The 19,895-nt window shown below is 42.8% G+C and overlaps 1 protein-coding gene across 3 annotated transcripts in view; it reads right to left on the bottom strand.

Annotated features, from left to right (window-relative positions):
- The window catches only part of LOC142074681 (mitogen-activated protein kinase kinase kinase 1-like), a 96,313-nt gene extending 82,049 nt beyond the window's left edge, over positions 1-14,264 (bottom strand). For 2 of the 3 annotated variants that reach the window (XM_075135463.1, XM_075135464.1), the window contains exon 1: positions 13,759-14,264. In XM_075135463.1, the coding sequence (XP_074991564.1) occupies positions 13,759-14,216 (458 nt within the window). In that variant the 5' untranslated portion in view covers positions 14,217-14,264. Of the gene's footprint in view, positions 1-11,166; positions 11,250-13,758 lie in introns of all 3 variants that reach the window. The other variant, XM_075135465.1, reaches the window with a different exon arrangement.
- Positions 14,265-19,895: the final 5,631 nt, after the last annotated feature.

Genomic DNA, 19,895 nt, shown 5'->3' with positions numbered 1-19,895 from the left:
TTTCTGATACAGGCCAGGATGCCGTTGGCCTTCTTGGCCACCTGGGCACACTGCCGGCTCATGTTCAGCTGGCTGTCAACCAGCACCCCCAGGTCCTTTTCCTCTGGGCAGCTTTCCAGCCACTCTTCCCCAAGCCTGTAGCGTTGCATGGGGTTGTTGTGGCCCAAGTGCAGGACCCGGCACTTGGCTTTGTTGAATCTCATACAGTTGGCCTCGGCCCATCGATCCAGCCTGTCCAGGTCCCTCTGCAGAGCCTTCCTACCCTCGAGCAGATCAACACTCCCGCCCAACTTGGTGTCGCCTGCAAACTTACTGAGGGAGCACTCGATCCCCTCGTCTAGATCATTGATAAAGATATTGAACAAGACCGGCCCCAGTACTGAGCCCTGGGGAACACCGCTCATGACCAGCCACCAACTGGATTTAACTTCGTTGACCACAACTCTCTGGGCTCAGCCGTCCAGCCAGTTTTTTACCCAGCAAAGAGTGCACCTGTCTAGGCCGTGAGCCGCCAGCTTCTCTAGGAGAATGCTGTGGGAGACAGTGTCAAAGGCCTTACTGAAGTCCAGGTAGACCACATCCACAGCCTTTCCCTCATCCACTAGGCGGGTCACCTGGTCATAGAAGGAGATCAGGTTGGTCAAGCAGGACCTGCCTTCCATGAACCCGTGCTGGCTGGGCCTGATCCCCTGGTTGTCCCAGACCTGGCTCGTGAGGACCCTCAAAACGAACCGCTCCATAATCTTCCCCGGCACGGCACCAAGGTCAGTCTGACGGGCCTGTAGTTCCCCAGATCCTCCTTCCGGCCCTTCTTGTAAATGGGCGTCACATTGGCAAGCCACCAGTCATCCAGGACCTCCCCTGTTAACCAGGACTGCTGGTAAGTGATGGAGAGTGGTTTGGCAAGCTCCTCCGCCAGCTCCCTCAGAACCCTTGGGTGGATCTCATCTGGTCCCATAGACTTTTGAGTGTTTAAACTTACAGGCAATAGGATGCAGAATCTGTGACTAGGGTGACTGAGCCCCAAATCCATGCAGACATCAGAAGGAAGACACACCTCTGAAATGGGATCGGAACAAGGCTGACTTTAGTCCAGACTGTACAGGACAAGTAAAGAACACACTTTCACATAATTCTTTCCTGGAAAACTAAAGGTGCTTGCAGTCAGCTTCAGTCATATTTCTAACAACATGTAATATGCGAATATTCAGATATAGGACCCAAACAGCATCTCTGACCACTGCAGATAGGAAAAGTCAACACTTTGACAAGACAGCCTTCCCATCTACTTGCTTAATATGTCTGGGTTAAGCATTAGCCAGCCAGCCACACATCTACACAAAGTTAGAAGCAAGGTATTGTATGGCTATGGAATAGCACAATTCTCTATTTCTGACTGCCCATTCACAGCTTCTGAAGGGCTAATGTAGTTAAACTTAAAGAGTTAAACTTTTCAACTCATGTAATTATAGATTATTTTCGTGACTGCAAGTAAGTATACAGTAACCCAACAAATCCTTATCAAAAGTGGACATGTTAAGAACTAGCTACATTAACCACTTCCCTCATGAGAGCCAGCTTTTTCCCCTCCCAGTTATAAAAACATGCCATTTATTTGAACATGGAAAGGTAGTAACAGTGCTAGACCCACATTGTGTCATTTCCCATTTCCTTTTATGTATCAAAATGCAGACCTTACCACAATAAGGTTCAGAAATGCAATGAAGCAGACATTGGACCTTCAGGAGAGAAAGTGAGATGTTGGTTCTCTAAAGCAAGCTCACAGGGGAAAAAAAGAGCAAGTGCTATGTAGTCTTTTTTTATTTTCTGAAACCGATTGTAAAGAAACCTGAAAGATTGGATAGTCTGTTACTGACAAATGCCAAAAACCTTGGCCAATTATCATAACTACAATGAAAAACAACTGCATTTATGCTTACCCACTATTTTTTTGTGGTTTCAAGAAAAATGTTTTAAAAATTTCTTTAGGGCAAAATCCATAGGCCTGCTCTGTGCCTCCACCAAATCATAAATTTATTTGTCATCACATTTGCTGCATAATAAAGTGTTTTGAAATCCGGAGGCAACTGTCTTCTCCCCTAAAGTTTTACTGAAAATACTTAATGGCAAAAAAAAAGAGCCTGTCCTCCTTAAGGTACCAGCTCCCATAACACAAGCTGTGTTCTCCCCACAGAGGTGAGACAGAGCACAGCTGGTCCCAACTAGTATAACCAGTAGAGCTCTTTTGCACAGATGACAATGTTTCACAGATCTGAAAATGCAGCAATTGCATAAATCAGTCCTTCATCTATTTTTGGCTTTGTTACAAGCCAGTTTACCTACTCACCAGTTGTGCAAATCAGGGAGCTGTACAGACCTTTTGGCTCCAAGATCAGAGAAACTTTGTGTACATTTTGTACCAATGGTAACGGGAGAAGGTTAATTTGTTCAGTAGTTTTTCCCTTACAAGCATTAATTGGAACAGAGCTGAATTATTTCCCAATAAGCCAGAACAAGCAAACAGTGGTGTTTGTTTTTTTTTTTCCCCAAAATCTTATGGCTCCTTAAGTATAGCTATTTATAGTTAAAAAGGTCCTAGGCTTATTAAAGAATAATAAAAAAATAGAACAACAATCATATTCTTACTTTTGACAACTTTCACTGTTATATCTTTTGAATCAGGGTGTTAATCGTGACAAACTCGCTCTTTTTAGATATTTCACAAATCGGCACGTATCAAAATACTATCGGCATGGCCTAGGCAGAAGCAACCCAAGAGTGCTAAATATACGTAAATTTAAACACATATTTATATGTGGAGATTCTGTTAGACCCAGTAGGTCTTGCAGTTTGTAACACATGCTACACTACCAGATCTTGCATCTTTCTTTTCCCCAAGCTCTATAGGCACCTCCTGCCTGAAGCATCACAGATGGTCTGCCTCACTAATCTTATGAGCCCCATACCAGGTTTTTACGTAGCTGAGAGCAACAAGGTGCACAGCACTTACCTAGTCATTGCGAGCACAACAGGCTTCATGCTAGCATCACCCTGCTGCCAGTAGCTTGACAGAGACGATGAGCAGAGAAGCTTCAGTCAGAACCCTGAAACAGTCACATGTAACTCCAAGGTGGGCATAGTGGTAATTCAGGTCCTGATTTTCCTCCTAATTGGGATTCAGGTTTTGAATGAAACCCAGATCAGAGAAGTTTCACCTACTCAGTGATAAACCTTGCTTCATCTCAGCCTAAGGTACCAATACCACAAATTGGATATACACAAGTAGTGAACACTTGCTCAAAAGAATACCAATAAAGCCTTTAAGGCTCCACCATTGCATAAGGGTTTTACTAGAGGCTCACTCACAAGATTAAAACCTGTATTTTTGTTTAGGTCCCAGCTATTTATTGTTATTTAGGTCTCAAATATTTATGCATATGTGAGTGTTGTTAAAGACAATGGAACTACTTATGCATACGGCTAAGCTGCTGCCTAGAAAAAAATTTTTTTTTTTTTAATTGTCAATTCAGAAAAAGTCAGAGACCCATTTTGATGAAGCTCCTATGGAACTTTGTCTACACAGTAGAAGCTGGCAGATTTCCTACTAGTTCCCCTTGCTAGCTCTTCAGCAGTCCACCCTGTGGGCTGAAAGGAAGCCAAAAGCCTAAAAGTTCTGGCTGCGCTCTCCCTTGCAGTCTTGATTCCCAGGGTCTACAAGTGTCCCGCCCTGGCATGGGACCTCTATTCCCATTTGCAGTCAATTTTAAAAATATAGGAATGTAATTCATACATAGCTGATTTCAAAATACCAAAGCCATTGTCCTTCCCCACTTGGCTTCACTGGGCATTCTCACTAGTGGCAGAACTGTAAAATACTGCCACAAACATGCAGCTCAGAGCAGGTCAGAACAAGTAAACAGTAGAGCATACTAATTTTCTGCTGAGGTACTAAGGGGAATTATATGCTTCAGCATATTTACCAGGACAAGTTGGTTTACCATTGTACCTGAACATGCTGGAACTTAACCACATGCTTAAAAGACAAAACTGAAGATACAGTAGCACTGTTCCTCCTTACCATATGTAAGCATAACTTTCTAAAGAGCTAATCTATACTTCAAAATTTTCAATATAAATAACAATTTCAAGACCAAGTATACTCCAAATGAGTTTAGAAAGATGAACATTAAACAGTTTCATTAGTTTAACCAAATCTTTCCCCCGTTTTCTCTAGTGATATTAAAGACAGTACCTTTCTGAGAAATGCCAGTTTTCATAAAGGTTTATGATGTTATTAGTAAACTTACATTATATAGAATATCCCAAGAGCAACAGCCAAGGAAAGCTACTGACACATTTGGTACAGACAGCAAACATTTGAATGAGATGTCATCAAGACCTCTCTCATGGACATCTCATAGGGCAACTTTCAGCTCAAAGCCTTCCAGCAGTTTTTTTTTTTCTTCAGAAAGGCAAGTCCAGCTTCCATTGTAGAAGAGTTTAAGACTGCAGTCTGCAAGCCCTGACTTCTCTTTTATCTTGGATAGAAAAAAGCTTGGCCTGAGAAATTCTTTTGGGCTGAAATGTGCATCCCAGATACAAGGAAACAGTTCATATTTATTCTACTGATCTGTTGCTTTCTAACCCCATGTTTTCCCAAGGGAGTCACTTGGGCCCATCTGCCTTTGAAGTACCTACACAAGGAAAAAGCTTTCTTTTTAAGAATTGAATCCTTCACTACCAACAATAAAGCCAAAATGGGCGAGAACGGTAACCATTTTGAATGGAGGCATGCTGACCCACAGCAGAAGCCAAAAGCAATGGCCAGGCATTACACCACTGTAACAATTCTAGATTGCCCTGTATCATCACCTAAACCAACTATTTTGCCAGTCATTAATATTTCTCCTCACTCAGCTTGCTGAGGGTATCAGCGTATGTCAGTTTACAATACTTAACACATCCTTACATGAAAGCACCTTCCTACTTCACGCAGATGGAAGACAACTTAGTTTAACCCAAAATATTTTATTACTCAGTTCCCTGATGGGGATTATCTGCCTTCTTCCCACAAGAAAAAGGTAGTTTGAGTGTCAGTCTACATATCAATCTTCACAGTGAGAGAAACCAAATAGATCAGTCATTCAATCTTTTCTATATTAGTTTGGCACAATGCACTCCTAAAATGACAACCCTGAAGACTATCTGCATTGCTCTCTGCTAGAGATCTGCATGGCTTAAGGAGTTTCTTTTCATGCCTTCTTGTACACAAGGCAGGGGATGGGGTGGGGAAGCTCCTTCTCCTCCCTCTTCCTGTAACACCTGCTTAAAACAAATACAGAGAACAATCTGCATGTCTTCAAGACCTCTTCTGGATGTACCCCTGCTCTTCCTCCCAAGAGCCTCTGGGAAGGATAAGAAACATGCAGTTGCAACTCAGAGCAAATTCTTGTCAGGGGAAGAAACTGAAACTCTCAGTTATTTTTAGGAAGATGTTTGAAGAAGGTGTGAACAAGCCTGTGTGGAGCAGAAGGTACCAGTGCAGGAGATCCTGGCCCTAACCTTAGAGGTTCAAAGAGAAAGCTAGTTCTGCTTGTTACAGTGACCTTGCCAGAAGCCAGCAGCCACAACTGCAGGGCAGGCAGCGAAGAGCGTGGCTGTGTTTGCTTGGCAGTATGGAAGAACTAGTTTCCACACTTATGACTGAAAACCTAATAGAAACCCAAGTGCCCCTGTGCTTCCTACTGGCTGGGGCATCCGATGTGCCTGCAGAGCACAGGAAACCTACTGTATTGAATTGTTAATTACAAATAAAAGGAGAACTTACAGTTAAAAGACAACAAATTCATGTCTGTTCTATATTTACAGAAGAGCTCGTTTTCCAGAACTATATGCAGACATTATTGAAATAACTTTTTTAAAATAAACTTATGCATATTAATATAGTTTTAAGAGAAACTCCGTCCAGCCCCACTGTTTAAAAACCAGCTGTTCACATTTCCATTTCAAGTTTGAACTTCTTGACAATGCATTTCACAGCTATAGGAACCATCACCTATGTTTTATATAAATAATCCAACAAAATTAATAAGCAATATGGATCCTTTCCAAATTTTTAAGAACACATTAGCACTGTTTCAGTGAGCTTCCATGCTAATCACAACTGCAATATTTTCTTACATCAAGCAAACAAGTCTTTAGTCATGGGCTAGGCATCTGTAGAGATATTTACTTCAGTGAAAAAACCAAGAGTTTCAGATGTATTTTATGGGAACATTTAAGGTACTGATTACATATGTGGTGGTAAAGTTACAACTTGCAACAAGAGGAAAAAAAAGTAATATTAGTATCATACCTGGCAACTGCAGTCTAAAAACATGAAAAAAGTTTAAAAAGTGTAAAATATTGATAAACTGAGAAAACTGTCACTGACTACACATGAATTTTCAAAGTACATATTCAGCAACCAGAAGTTAGAGTACTGTCATAAATCAAAACAATTAGAATATTGTCTTAACCATGACAATAGACAAACATTTGCCTGCTAGAGTGCATTAATCTGACAAGGTCAATAAACTCTACATGAACTGCAAACTGGAGGTCACTGCAAGTTTCACCACACATTTCAGATATTTGAATTTTGTATGCCTCTTCAGATACAGAACAGGTAAATATTACCTGAAGGTAATTGGGAGACCCTACTATCCACTAAGCTTTGATGCTTCCCTTTTAAAGAATACAAAGGATTACCAAAATAAAATTTTGCAGGCATTTATTGGTAGTAGAATGGGAGGTAATACTGATTTGTTTAAAAAATAAACCTGTTTCTCATATTGGTATTATCACAAATTAGATTTTTTTCCTTCAACACCAAGCCCTTCAGCATCTGAAAGGAACAATTCTGAAGATACAAGCATGATGGTCATAAAAAAAAAAATCCTCAGAGTGTAAGAGGGTATTTGACAGAAATAACCAGTGAAATGAAATGCATATCCATGGGTCAAAATGAGGAGTATTAGTTGCATACCTTTGAGGGTTAACTACTAGCTCACAAAAGGACCTGGTCATCATCGCTGACAGCTGAGCAAAGACTCATTTCAGTTTGCTCAAAAGCAAGATGACAGGATGCTCAAGAGGAGGATGGAAAAGAGCTCAGAAAATGAAGTGTCAAATGTGGTCAGATGTCAGTGTGGTCTAGCAGACAGAACCCATTTCTCCAGCACTCTACTCCCACCTTCCACAGTAACCCTGGGTAAGTTACAAGGAGGTGCAGTATCAACAGCAGCGTGTCAACAATAAATACTGTGAAATCTATTGATGAGAAATACTAGGGAAGAATTGAAATCACCTGGTGTAATAGGTATGTTAGTAGCCATTCCACTACAAGTTAGAATATTAGGACAAGAAAGATGAGAACAAACAGTATTATGCAAGATTTCCATGAATTATGAGAATAGTTTACACTTCAGGGATACAAAAGAAATACACTGAGACATTGTGAAACAAGGGTAGACTGACTTGAATTCCAGTTTCATCTCATAGCAGAGAAACCAGAATATTCAATGACAATTTTTAAGTTTAAAGAAAAAGGAAAAAAGCCCACTTTTTACAAACACCTTCAAATCCTTAGTCATCAGATGCTGAGCACTATCAAATAATTGGACATTTCTGAGCAAAATTAAGAGGGTGTGATGGCTACATCAGCTTTTATTAAGACAATTTGAAAAGTATTTCATCAGTTTCCAGGCAGAAGGTAAACAATTCCTAATTTCAAATTATTCTTAAGTATCAAGTAAATAGAGCTGCTGGGGTTTTTTTTTTTTTAGGACTTTTTTCAGTCAAGATCCAACAAAACTGATCTTCCAAAAAACCAAGCAAAAAACCCATAAAAACCCCAAAACACACACACCCCAAACCCACAAAGCTATCTTATAGGAAAAAATAATCAAGACTATTCACTACCAAGCAGGATTCTCCAGTTCTGCAGGGTGGTGAGACAGGAAATCAGAAGTGTCCTACAGGCAACAGGCTCAGCCTCCGGGTAAAGATAAAAAGGGAGGGAAGCAACAGAAAGCAACTTTCCACTTAACCACGTTCTCCCAGTCACCTAGAGACAAGTAATGAAGCCCTCTTAAAAGCTTTCTGTCCACTTTGCCTCGAGCAAAAGAATGAACTGTAATTCTAGAGTTTTAAGTGAGAGCAGAGCAGATAAAAAGTAAAATAAGACAACCCTTGGGTCTTCACAGAGAATCCGCCAAGAACACAGAGATTAGCATTAGAAACTCCAGAACTCAAACCAGATCCATTCTCTTATCATCACTGCTGCGAAAAACTAGCTTTACAAGTTTGTTTAAAGAACAGCTATGTGGCAACATATAATTTCTATTTTATACAAGCTTAAGCCAAGTTTCATCAATACTGGAAGCCAGCAAAAGCATTCCCAGTCACTCCACCCCCAGCCACTTGTTTCCACTCCCACCTCATCCTCTCCTACACTGGGATAAACTTTTGCACAGCTGCACCATTACCTTTACTCCAACTTCAAACAATAACAAATGCATTAGCACAGTAAAAGATCTCATGAAGTTCAAATCCATCATACAGAAGGAAAAACTGATCTTCAAAAGTATCTTGTACTCTACACGTTTGAGCTTTGGGTAAGGCACAATTGCACACGTCTACACACAGGTATCACACCGAGCAGTACCTAGACTCCACTGAGTGACAGTGAAGACTGAATCTTTAGTATCACTAAATCCAATGAGACAGAAAGCTCCAGATTAGTTAGTTACAATCTATTTACTTTGCATAGGAACAAAGAAACTGCCATACCAGATCAAACCATTTAAGCAGAACCCTACCACTTGCAATAACTAATAGTGATAAAAATCAGACACGGTAGAGGGTGACCCTCTTCCAAAAACACTCTCAAGCCACAGAGCACAGAAGAGGTAGGAGGTGAAACTTCTCTCACAGTAGTATTCAGCTTGAACTGGAAGCAGAAAATTTGGTGGCTTATTTAAGCAGTGAAAGATATCCAGCATTACGGACTTGGTTAAAACATTTTTAAAAATTTTTAAAATTTTATTTTACCTTAGCTATTCTTAGCCAAGGTAAATAAGCTATATTTTTTACCTTAGCTACATTCTGACAACATGAACTGAGAACATTATCATTTCAGTAAAAAAAGAGCACGCCAAACCTTGGCCACGCTATGCTTTCACTGTACTTGCTCTCCCTCTGTTCCCACTCCACTGCCCAGTCCAGTGCTCTGTTAATACATTCATGCCCTCCTTTGAAAGTCACCAAAGGTACTACAAATTGATAAGCAGAGCTAAAACTGACAAGCTTTTAATAGTACACTTGTACATATAGTCAAAACTTCAGTTTTACAGTGTGTCTTTGGTATCTCTAGCAGGCATCAATGCAAACAGCAATTGCGGAAAATACAGCATAAATATCTACAAAGGTTATCTTGCAGCTGAACTGACAAGTCTGCCATAGCTAGCATATGCATTTTCAAATTCAAACACTTAGTTTTCACTCAAGTCACACAGTACATGGTTACTGTATGTTGTGGTGGTGCATTCACCCCCCCTTCTCCTGGGCCACCTGTTGATCTCAGAAATTCTCATGAAACCCTGGCATCGGTGTACCGAGTCTGGCAGTTGAGCGCTCCTTGACCATATCAGAAACTCTGCATAGCTGAGGCTGGGAACGTAATCCTACTGCCTGGCCCAGGTGTCATCCCCCAATACCTTTGTCTGAGTCATAGCTCAAGTGGAACAACACTGAAACCTTGAGAATTTTTTAGCAATTACCACCTGGGACTGTGGCCAGGATGGAAATTTACGGATGACTAAAGCCAACCATCTTGAGAACCTATAAATGGTGGTCCTAAGTGAGGCCCTTTGAGCTCTCCTGGACCACAGTGGGCTGCACCCAGCATCTCCCTCTGAGTGGGACGCCTCTCGGAGCTTGTGAACTCTCAAGTCTGCGATATTTGGAGGACCGTCGCCTAAAGCTGACGACGGGACCTGGGCTGAAACCCTTCACTCCTCAAGGCTCAACCCTCGCCTGTTGAGAAATGCCGAGATATTTGACATGAATATTTCTTCACTGGACTCAAGGGGAATTTTTAACAGGTATACCTTTTGTACATTAATATATATTTCTGTCTGTGTGTGTGTGAACTAATAGTAAGCATAATCTGTAATTAAGTCACTGTCATGATTGTAGTAGACTCTACTAATTTACTTTGTAAATGTTAAATTAGTTAATGATTAAGTGCTGCTAAAAATCTCGTGATCCACCTTAAAACTGTTAATGAACCTTAGACTGCTGCTAAACACATATAATCCCTTAGACATAAACCGTTGACCAAGTCTGGGACTAGGAGTGGATCCAGCCAGGTCTACTCTGAACCTCGTGACTCAACAGGAGGGTCTCCCTTACCCTTTTCGTCCTCGATCTCTGTACAAATCCTTTTAGCTCAATTATAACGATTTTACTTTGTATACTTCATCCATGTAGTAAGTGATAGAGTGAACCTTGCCATTGAACTATGTTAAGTCGCGCTTTTGTAAGTTACTATTAAAATCACTTTCTGCTAATACCTTTGACAGTGATTCTTTAAGCTGCCTCTAAACCACTCATTCGCAACATATGCAGAGGAGACTAATCGCAGCATTTCCCGCTTTTAATTTTTATAAGAACAGGGTTATGGCAGCATAACTAATCCTGTACTCGAGGATGTAATAAGTCACACCAATTTCAGACACAAATAAACATCACTTAAATGGTTTGAACATTTTAAGAGAACATCCTTAAGGTCGCAGAGAAGGAGGTGCATTTTGCCTACATGGATTTGCCCCAAATTGGAAGTTATAACTCAAGTTACAAGAAATCATACTACAGTTATCACTGAACTCACTGTTAGGATCTTTTTCTATAAACCAAATCAATATACTGTCAGTATAGACATGGGATAAAAGGTCTGAAGCGCTTTATCTTGAAGCTGTATTTCCTAGTAAAACAACTCCCTCTTCCTCTTACAGTGATATAAAAAGATAGCTTATAACCTTCACAGCTTTTAGTGAAAATATTTGTTCTACTGCCCTGACAAGCAGAATGCTTGAGAGATTAAAGAAAAAAGGTAATATTTACATTTAGGACTTAACAGCAGAGTCAGTTTTCCTTCTCAGCTTCATTCTGAGGCTCATGCAGGTCTTCCAGCATAAACAGAAAATCTATTTAAAAAGAAAGTGACTGTAATACCAGAGACTGATAGGAGGACTTTGGAGCAAGCACAGTATCTTTTAACCAACAGTATATCCTTACAGGAAAGTACAAATACTGTATTTAAAAACAGAATAGAAAACCTCCACATAACATATTATTTTGATTATGCCCTTCAGTTCGCCTCTTAAATGTCTGGGCAACAGCCGCATGCACAAATTTAATGTGTAATACGCTAACTGCTACTCGTACAAATTAATCTCCCTCCTCTGGCTACAGCAAGTTAATATTAAAATAAGGGCAGAGAGATGTTTTAAATTCTTGATATGGCTTGACAAAGTAGTACTTTGTCTAACATCTATTTACTGGTAACACAACATACAGAATTACTGAGATACTCTACATGAGCATTTATAGGATATTTCTGAAGAAAAAAATCACTATTAATGCTGCCATGTATTTAAATTTATCGTGAATACAGTTGAAAAGTAGACTAACTCACTGAAATGCTAAAGAGAAAAGCACTTGGCATTTAGCATTTTCTATGATTTGTTAACATTCCTAGTCATACATGAAAGAGCATTTGGGGAGAAGGGTTTTAACTCATACACACACTAAAAACACTGACTTGTCCAAATGCAGGCACTTAAAAGTAAGCAAAACTGTCCACATGAAAGGAAAAAAATCCACAGCTGCTCTGTCATTGCTGCTGCGGGACTGACTAGCAAGGATGGACTCAATGTTTCAGCATCAATGTGACATATATTGACCTTCCTGAACCTCTAATATCAAGCTTAACTCCCACTTACTATCACCAGGAGACTCTGAGTTGTTTTAAACTTGTTCCGACACTGATTCTTTATTTTCCTTGAAAGCCATGAAACTGGCTACAGTTGTATTATGAGATACAGTACATTATAAATTCCCGACTCAAGAGACAAAGATGGTGCTAAGAGTCATAAAAAAAGCCCAAAATACTTGCTAAAATTCATACATGATTTTTTCCCCCCCTCCTGAAACACTTAAGATTTCCCACTAACCCTTCTTTAAGTACAGAGGCATTTCTTATATGTTAGGACCATACCATATCAAGTATTTTTACATTGCCCTAGAAATAGACCAAAATCCATCAGAATTGCTGAAAATTCATATAAACAGGACATTGGTCTAGAATCCAGTTTTTATTATGGTAGTCCCAAGATAAGTCAACCTTTAAAAAAATATCCTTGAGGTTTAACTGCCATAAGACACAACTAAAAAGAATACACAAGCCATCTGTTCAAACTGGAACTAGACTTCTTATGAGGTTTAAATAATTAGCCAGACAAACTGTAAGGCAGCACTAAGATAGGTCTTTTGATGTTAATACTAAGTCCTTAAACTACACAGTCCATATCATATAAAACCTTACAAGAAATCCATATGAAATTATCAACTTCACATCAAAATTACACCATCACTACTGCAGTGCCTTCCCACACACATACCAGTTAGACCTAGCAAGTGCATATTAAAGCTGAAATGTGCTCTGAAGTACTTAAACTGCTTCACCATGGACATGTTCACTTTCACCCTGAATACTTCTACATATATCAAATAGGCATAGTATGGGCAGTTCTATAAAACCTCAAGAAACTGAACTTATCAAATAAAACACATGGAAGGCAAACAAGGACTACAAACACAAGGGCACTAAATTAAACCATTCAAATGTATCACCTAGACTGAACCACTACAAAATTACTTTCTCTCTGAAAAAGAGAAGACACATTTATGTTTGAAAGCCTTCCTTTCCCCCCCTTTACTAAGAATCAAAGAAATCAGTTCTGCAATACCACGATGCTGCAAGTTAGAATTAGACTTCAGAGAAGTCCTTTTTTTTTTAAAAAAAAAAAAATTTAAAGTTATTCAATTTTGTGCAGCAAACTGCTAGAAAAGTGCAGAAAGCAGTCAAGTACTCGGTGAGCACCCGAAGCAGAAACACAGCTGCCGCTTGAACCATGCCGCACCCTCACGCCCTGCTCTGGCACCGAGGCGACAGAGCTGCAGAAAAGTTAACGGGCTCCACTCGCACCGAGATCCAAAGGCTGACACATCCGACCCCGGTCCCCGCCACCACCACAAACTCAAACTTAAAAGCCTTTTGGGACTCCGACAGAAGTTAAACACAAACACACACACACACACACCCCCCCCCCACGGCTCGGCTCCCGCGCAGCTCCGACTCACTCCTCCGGCGCCGGCTACTGGGCCCCGCGCAGCCCCGCACCGCTGACAGCTGCGTGCGGCCTGCGGGGCAGCCCGGCGGCCACCCCTCCCTCAAGCATGCACCAGGTGCCTCCACGCCCCAGGGGAAGGCGGCGGATAAGGGCTACCCGCCGCGCCCCAGCCCTGCACTCCGCGGGCAGCTCCCGCCACCCCCGCATCCGCTCCCGGCCAGGCGGCAGCCGGGCGCCCGCGGGGGCGTGAGAATGGGGCGCCCGAGCCCCAGCCCCGCCGCCTCCACTGCCCCCCCCTCACCTCGCGGGGGGAGACGGCTCCATCCTCCGCTCCGCGGCGGGGTCGGTCCCCGCCAGGCTCCCCGCCGGCAGCGGCTCCAGGAACTCGGCGCAGCAGCTGGAGGAGGCAGCCGGGCTGGCGGGGCTGGAGCGCGGCCCGGGCAGGTAGTGGAGTAGCAGCGTCTCGGAAGGCTCCAGCGAAGAGGACGAGGAGGCGGCGGCGGCGAGGAAGAGGGGCGCCTCAGGCAGCCGGTCCAGTTCTACACTCCGCACTTTGCGCACCTGCTTCCGTCTCCAGTCAGAGCGCTGCTCCCGGCAGCCGCCGCCGCCGCCCGCCTCCCGCAGGAGCCCCCCACCACTCCCGGTGACACTTCCCGCGCCCGCGCCGCCCTTCAGGCTCCCGGTGGCGGCGGCAGCCGCCTCCGAACTGCTACCCGAGGATAATCCTGACGACGAAGTGCGATTCCCCGCTGCCGCCATTTTCTCTAGCAGATCACATAGTGTTCCCAAGGCTCAGAGGAAGCTAGCACTCCGACCCGCTACGGAAACGGCGTAGGGAGGGGGCGGGAGGCGGGCGCGGATTGGTGGCAGCAGGCGGGGCGGGGCGACCGCCTGTAGGTGCCGCGGTCCGCAACAGCGCCCTGCCCCGCCTGCCCCCGCGCAGGTGTTGGTGTCGCGCTCGCTCGTCAGGGGCAGGGTCTGGCCGCCCCGCGCCGCGCCCGGGAGCTGGCGGAGGTGCTGGATGGGGAGGGTGTCCCCGCCCCCACGTGGCCCTTCCCATGTGCAGGAGAGCGGCGGGTGCTCCGGCGGCCTCGAGGCGTGGGGCCATGGCGTGGGCCAGCCGCCGCCCTGTGAGGAGCCGGCGCTGTGGTGCAGTGCGGGGAAGCCCTTCCCGAAACTCGGGCCGGCTCCTGGTGGCGCCGCGCCCCAGCTCGCAACACCCTGTCCGTGTGCTCCCTCTCCCTAGCACTCCCAAAACTTTCCCAGGCAATGTCCTCCCTGGGAGCCAGCCGAGAGGCGAGGAAGGAGCAAAATGCCTGCGGTGCCTTCCTATGCTGCAGCGAGCCACCGGGAAATCGCTACTGTGCCCAAGCTTACCTGCTCATTCGTCTCTGGGATTAGTACGAAATTCAATGCACATCCTTGCTTGCAGCCTTCACGCGTCCTTCTCTGAGTTGCCCTCACTTGACTGGTGCCGCTTCACCCGTCCTCTGATACTTTTCCATGTCTGTAACTACTTAGAAGTGTTAATGTCTTGTCGGAGTACACCCGTTTCCATGTGTGCGTATGTACGCACATCTAGTTTAGATTATAGCCTGCCACATATACCTACCGCTGCGGCTGTTTCCCAAGAGACTGGGAGAGAGAAGAAAGGCAGGAGACATCACATGACCAGAACCTTGAGGAGGGACAAGTAAAATTTACTCTTGGTCTAGATTTCCACTCGACCACAATTGGGTGGTTTTGCTTTCAACCTCTGAGCTGTGGAGAAGGGACTTAAAGTTTTGCAAGAACAAAGGGCGTACATTGTTGTCAGAGAGGTGCTGTTTTGCTGCCGTTAAACAACCTATTTGAATGCTGATTTAATCTGAGACAAGGAAAGAAAAACTGAATGTCGCTATGCATACCAGGTTGTTTTCAGGTTGATGTGATTTTGGATACAGTAGAAGTCACACAGTTCAAAGCACTTTTCTTTAGCTGAATATCTTAAGCTTATTTCTCAGAATTTGACGTGTATCCCCCAAGTGTAACATTATCTAAACATCTTGACAATGATTTTTAGTATGGTCACTTTGCTGGGATCATTGCTTTGATCTGAAGTGCTAGTTGGATGAGAAGTACCTCCTAACAAGCAGATTCTTTCTTGTCTTACATATGTGATCAGATGCTAACCTAAATGTAGAGTCTTTGCTGAAGGATGTGACAAGCAGATTAGAAGAGTTCTTTTCCTCTAGACTTGCAAGAGCAAAAGCTCGAGGAGAGTGTTTCAAATGGTACTCCATGTAATTGCAGAATAGTATCAGTATGCACATGGCCTCAAGGTCACACTAAGTGAATCACTTAAATGGTCTGTTAAGATGCCATGTTCTAACTACCCTTATGAAGGTTTTTCAGTGAAGGATGCTGTGAGAAAGTCAGTTGCATTCACTGTCATCTTGTAAGTAGGGTACCTTTGGGATAAGCAGGTCATCTAAATATCCTCTTGTAATGTACAACTCAGGGATGTACATTTAAAGATAAATTAATTCTGAATTTCATAAATGCAGTATTTGACTCTTCTCTTATTTAAAGCCTCAACTATATAGTAAATTAGGGACAGTTTTCTGGAAGATTCCTAAACCAAGCCTTATTGTCAAAGTAAGGATGTTACTAAATGCAGGGAAGAACAGAGAAAAGTATGTGCTTTGTAGAAGCGGGATGAGATTAGCTGCATGCAAATTCTGAAGCAGATGGTTGAAATGAACTCAAATTATTACCAGTTGTTGGCAGTGTAACCTGCATGTACACAGGATCCTCTAGTCTTCAATAGAAAAAAAAAACAAAACCAAAACCAAACTGCACAATTATACCTTTTCAAATATTCCTCTCTGCCATAAAATCCCATTCACAGAAAAAAACCCTATGCTTTTAAAGTATTCTGAACAGAAAAAAACCCAACTTTAGGAATTTACTAAACACTTGTCACATGGAGAAGGAATACAGCTTTGAATAGCAATCGGTTAGAAAGGGATACAGAGAAGAAAAAGAGCAAACCTCTAATAAAACTAAATCTAGGAAATGAGAGTGCATACACATCCTTTCAGTCTGACAGAGTCCTAGGGGAAACCTCTCCCAGAGTGCCAAGGCTCCAACAAGGCTTAAAGGAGAGGGAAACTTGGGAAATTCAAGGCAAAATGTCAGAGTGGCAATGGGGTGCTGAGGAATGTGCATGTGTGCTGAGGTGAAATGGTTTCTGGAAAGCAGCTAAGAACAGGGCAAAACATGAAATCCAGGGACAGCAGGAGGCACCAGTGTAAGAAATAATTAAGCGCGGACAAGTGCTGTCACCATCCCTGTTAAGGCACGACTTTGCCGTTTGAGTAAGGCCAGCACTATCAATGTTTTGAGTTACTTTTTGGATATGATGGAAAGTGGAAAAACCTCACTATTTAGTCATTAAAGAATACATGGCATGCCTTATAAGGGCTGTTTATCCCCTGATTATTGGCTGAAATCCAACTAATAAATTACATTTTGCCTATGATCCTTATATTCAACCTATTGTTTCAAATGGATGTTTCTCCACTCTGCCTTGACCAGGGGAGCACAGTGGCAAATGAGAAAACACCTGCCATGCCTCGCTCCAGAACACTAGGTGATGTAATGCCTGTATGCAACATAGACTTATGAACAATACAGAGACACTGTATAGTAGAGGCTCTACTAGAAGTACTACATTCTGAAATCATTAATTGAACATGCTGACTGACGTCTGTGTTTTCTTGTGATCTGCTCTTAAAAATCCTTTTGCACTTAATCAATATGAGTTGACCTAATTGTAAAAAACATAAAACTTACTGAAAAACTCAGAAAGATACTGAGTTCTCTCTTGCACATATTCTTTCTCAGTCTATCAAACTGCTGAGTTCCAATGGGCCAATTTAAAATACAGCTCTGGAGGGTAACATGAGACTTAGCAGTTTTCAGTGAGCCTGTTTCCCCTAAGTCATAAGTAGTGGCACCCAGGGTTTGTTATGAAACAGAAGCCTTTGACCTCAAATTAGCATCGTGCAACATTTGGAACATCAACTGTTGTACACAAAGAAAGTTCTGTTTGGGAACATACTAAGTTTTTGCAAGCCAAGGAGTTTCCTTGTTGCACAAAACCTGTAACAGTGTCATGAATAACCAACAATTTTCAACACGCTAGAGAGAGGAATCTGCTATGCCTCTGAATATATAACATAGGCATCATCATCCACAAACAGAATAAATATGAGAGATAACACAGTGTCGTGGTTTAACCCCAGCTGGCAACTAAGCACCACACAGCTGCTCGCTCACTCCCCCCGGTGGGATGGGGGAGAGAATCGGAAAAGCGAGAAAACTCATGGGTTGAGATAAAGACAGTTTAATAGGGAAAGCAAAAGCCGCGCGCACAAGCAAAGCGAAACAAGGAATTCATTCACTACTTCCCATCGGCAGGCAGGTGTTCAGCCATCTCCAGGAAAGCAGGGCTCCATCACGCGTAACGGTTACTTGGGAAGACAAACGCCATCACTCCAAACGTCCCCCCTTCCTTCTTCTTCCCCCAGCTTTATATTGCCAAGCATGACGTCATATGGTATGGAATATCCCTTTGGTCAGTTGGGGTCAGCTGTCCCAGCTGTATCCCCTCCCAACTTCTTGTGCACCCCCAGCCTACTCGCTGGTGGGGTGGTGTGAGAAGCAGAAAAGGCCTTGACTCTGTGTAAGCACTGCTCAGCAATAACGAAAACATCTCTATATTATCCACACTGTTTTCAGCACAAATCCAAAACATAGCCCCATACTAGCTACTGTGAAGAAAATTAACTCTATCCCAGCCAAAACCAGCACACACAGTCCATAGCTTCTGGTCTTGACTAAACATGCAAAAAGTGCTTTAATACTGTATACAAACTAGATTCTCCCTGCCTTGTTCTTCTGTGTAGAAAGACTTATCCCCACCTTGATCTTTCATTTATTCTTTCCATTGTGAGAAAGGGAAAGCAAACCTGCTCCTAAGCCATAATCCTTTCCTGTTTACTCCTCTGTGTAATGGAGAAGTCAAGCAACTAAATGAGGACATAGAGTCTGAGGTCCTTTTCATTCTTGTTTCCCAGAACCTGCTGAGAATCTGCTTGCATCTCTGTTGCCTATAGAAATGCTTTGCCATCTTGCTGATGCTCAGTTCTTATTTTGTAGCATAACAGGTGTGCCTTTTAGAAGCAATTCCACCTCAGATAATCAGGATCCTATATCACTTTTCAGGAGAGAGAAAGCCAGGTAAAACCAGAATCTGTTACAGGGAAGTCTCTGGGTTTACTTCAGACACCGGGAATGTCTAGTCTTACTGTTATTTAAGTATTTTTTGCGACGAGCGAGGGAAGGCAGGCAGTCGACTCAATGTGAGTGATAAGGCCAGCTTCAACTTTATTGTAAAACCCTACACATATTTATACACTAAGTTCTACCTTATGCATACTTGTCTCACAATCATTGGCTTAGCTCTAAAAATTACATTATCATATTCCTCCTACTTTCGGTTACTGCTACGTGGTCCGGGTTCCATCCTGTTTTCCTTATACTGTACTTTCTCAAAGTTGCTTATCTGCACAGAGCAAGGTCAGCATAACTTTCTTTTCTCCCTTGTCAGCATGACTCAGAATTTTCCCACCGCGGCCTAGTCTGGCTAACTTTCTCCAACATTTCCCCCTTTTTCTTTTTGGACCACCAATACATTGTGGTTCATTTTTACAACATTATTTAAAATACAGTGATATGCTATTTTTACTATAACTATAATTGTTAATAGAATACCAAGCCAGCGCTTGCGCAGTGCCTATGTTAGGCACTAGGGAAGCAAATTCATTGGCTGTGGTTGACCATAATTCTATATTGTCGTTACAATCTGCCTGCAATTGATGTATAGACCTTTTGTGTCGATTTGTCACTATTGTAGTTATATTAAGCCAACTTTGTCGGCTAACTGTGAGCAGAATTAATTTACCTACATAACAAGGCCCTCCAAAGGCGTTCTTTGGAATGCCAGGCCATGCTCGATCCCCACAGATCAAAAAATATCCGGGGGGAAGAGCTTTGGCCGTATCATTGTTCCACAAAGAGTTATTGGTTCCCTTCATACTCTGTCCATAGGCACTGAATGTTTTGGAAGCGTTATAATTCCCACAATATTGGCCTATTTCGAATCCTTTCATAAAAGGTGAAACAACAGTCCAACCGGTGGTATTAACAAAAGGGTTGTTATCATCAGTGCGGCTGCTTATGCCGATCAATGACTGAAAGGTCTGGGCCTGTGCGGCAAAGCGGCTAAAGCTGCCAAACACAAAACATGTCTGAGTAGTAACATTATCAGTTGCATTTCCAATTTTTTCTGACCCCAAAAGGTCAATTTCTTGGGGGTCCCAAGGGAGAGTG

This window comes from Calonectris borealis, chromosome W (assembly GCF_964195595.1).
Source record: "Calonectris borealis chromosome W, bCalBor7.hap1.2, whole genome shotgun sequence".
Lineage (NCBI taxonomy): Eukaryota > Metazoa > Chordata > Aves > Procellariiformes > Procellariidae > Calonectris > Calonectris borealis.
This window is presented reverse-complemented; position numbering and strand designations above follow the sequence as displayed.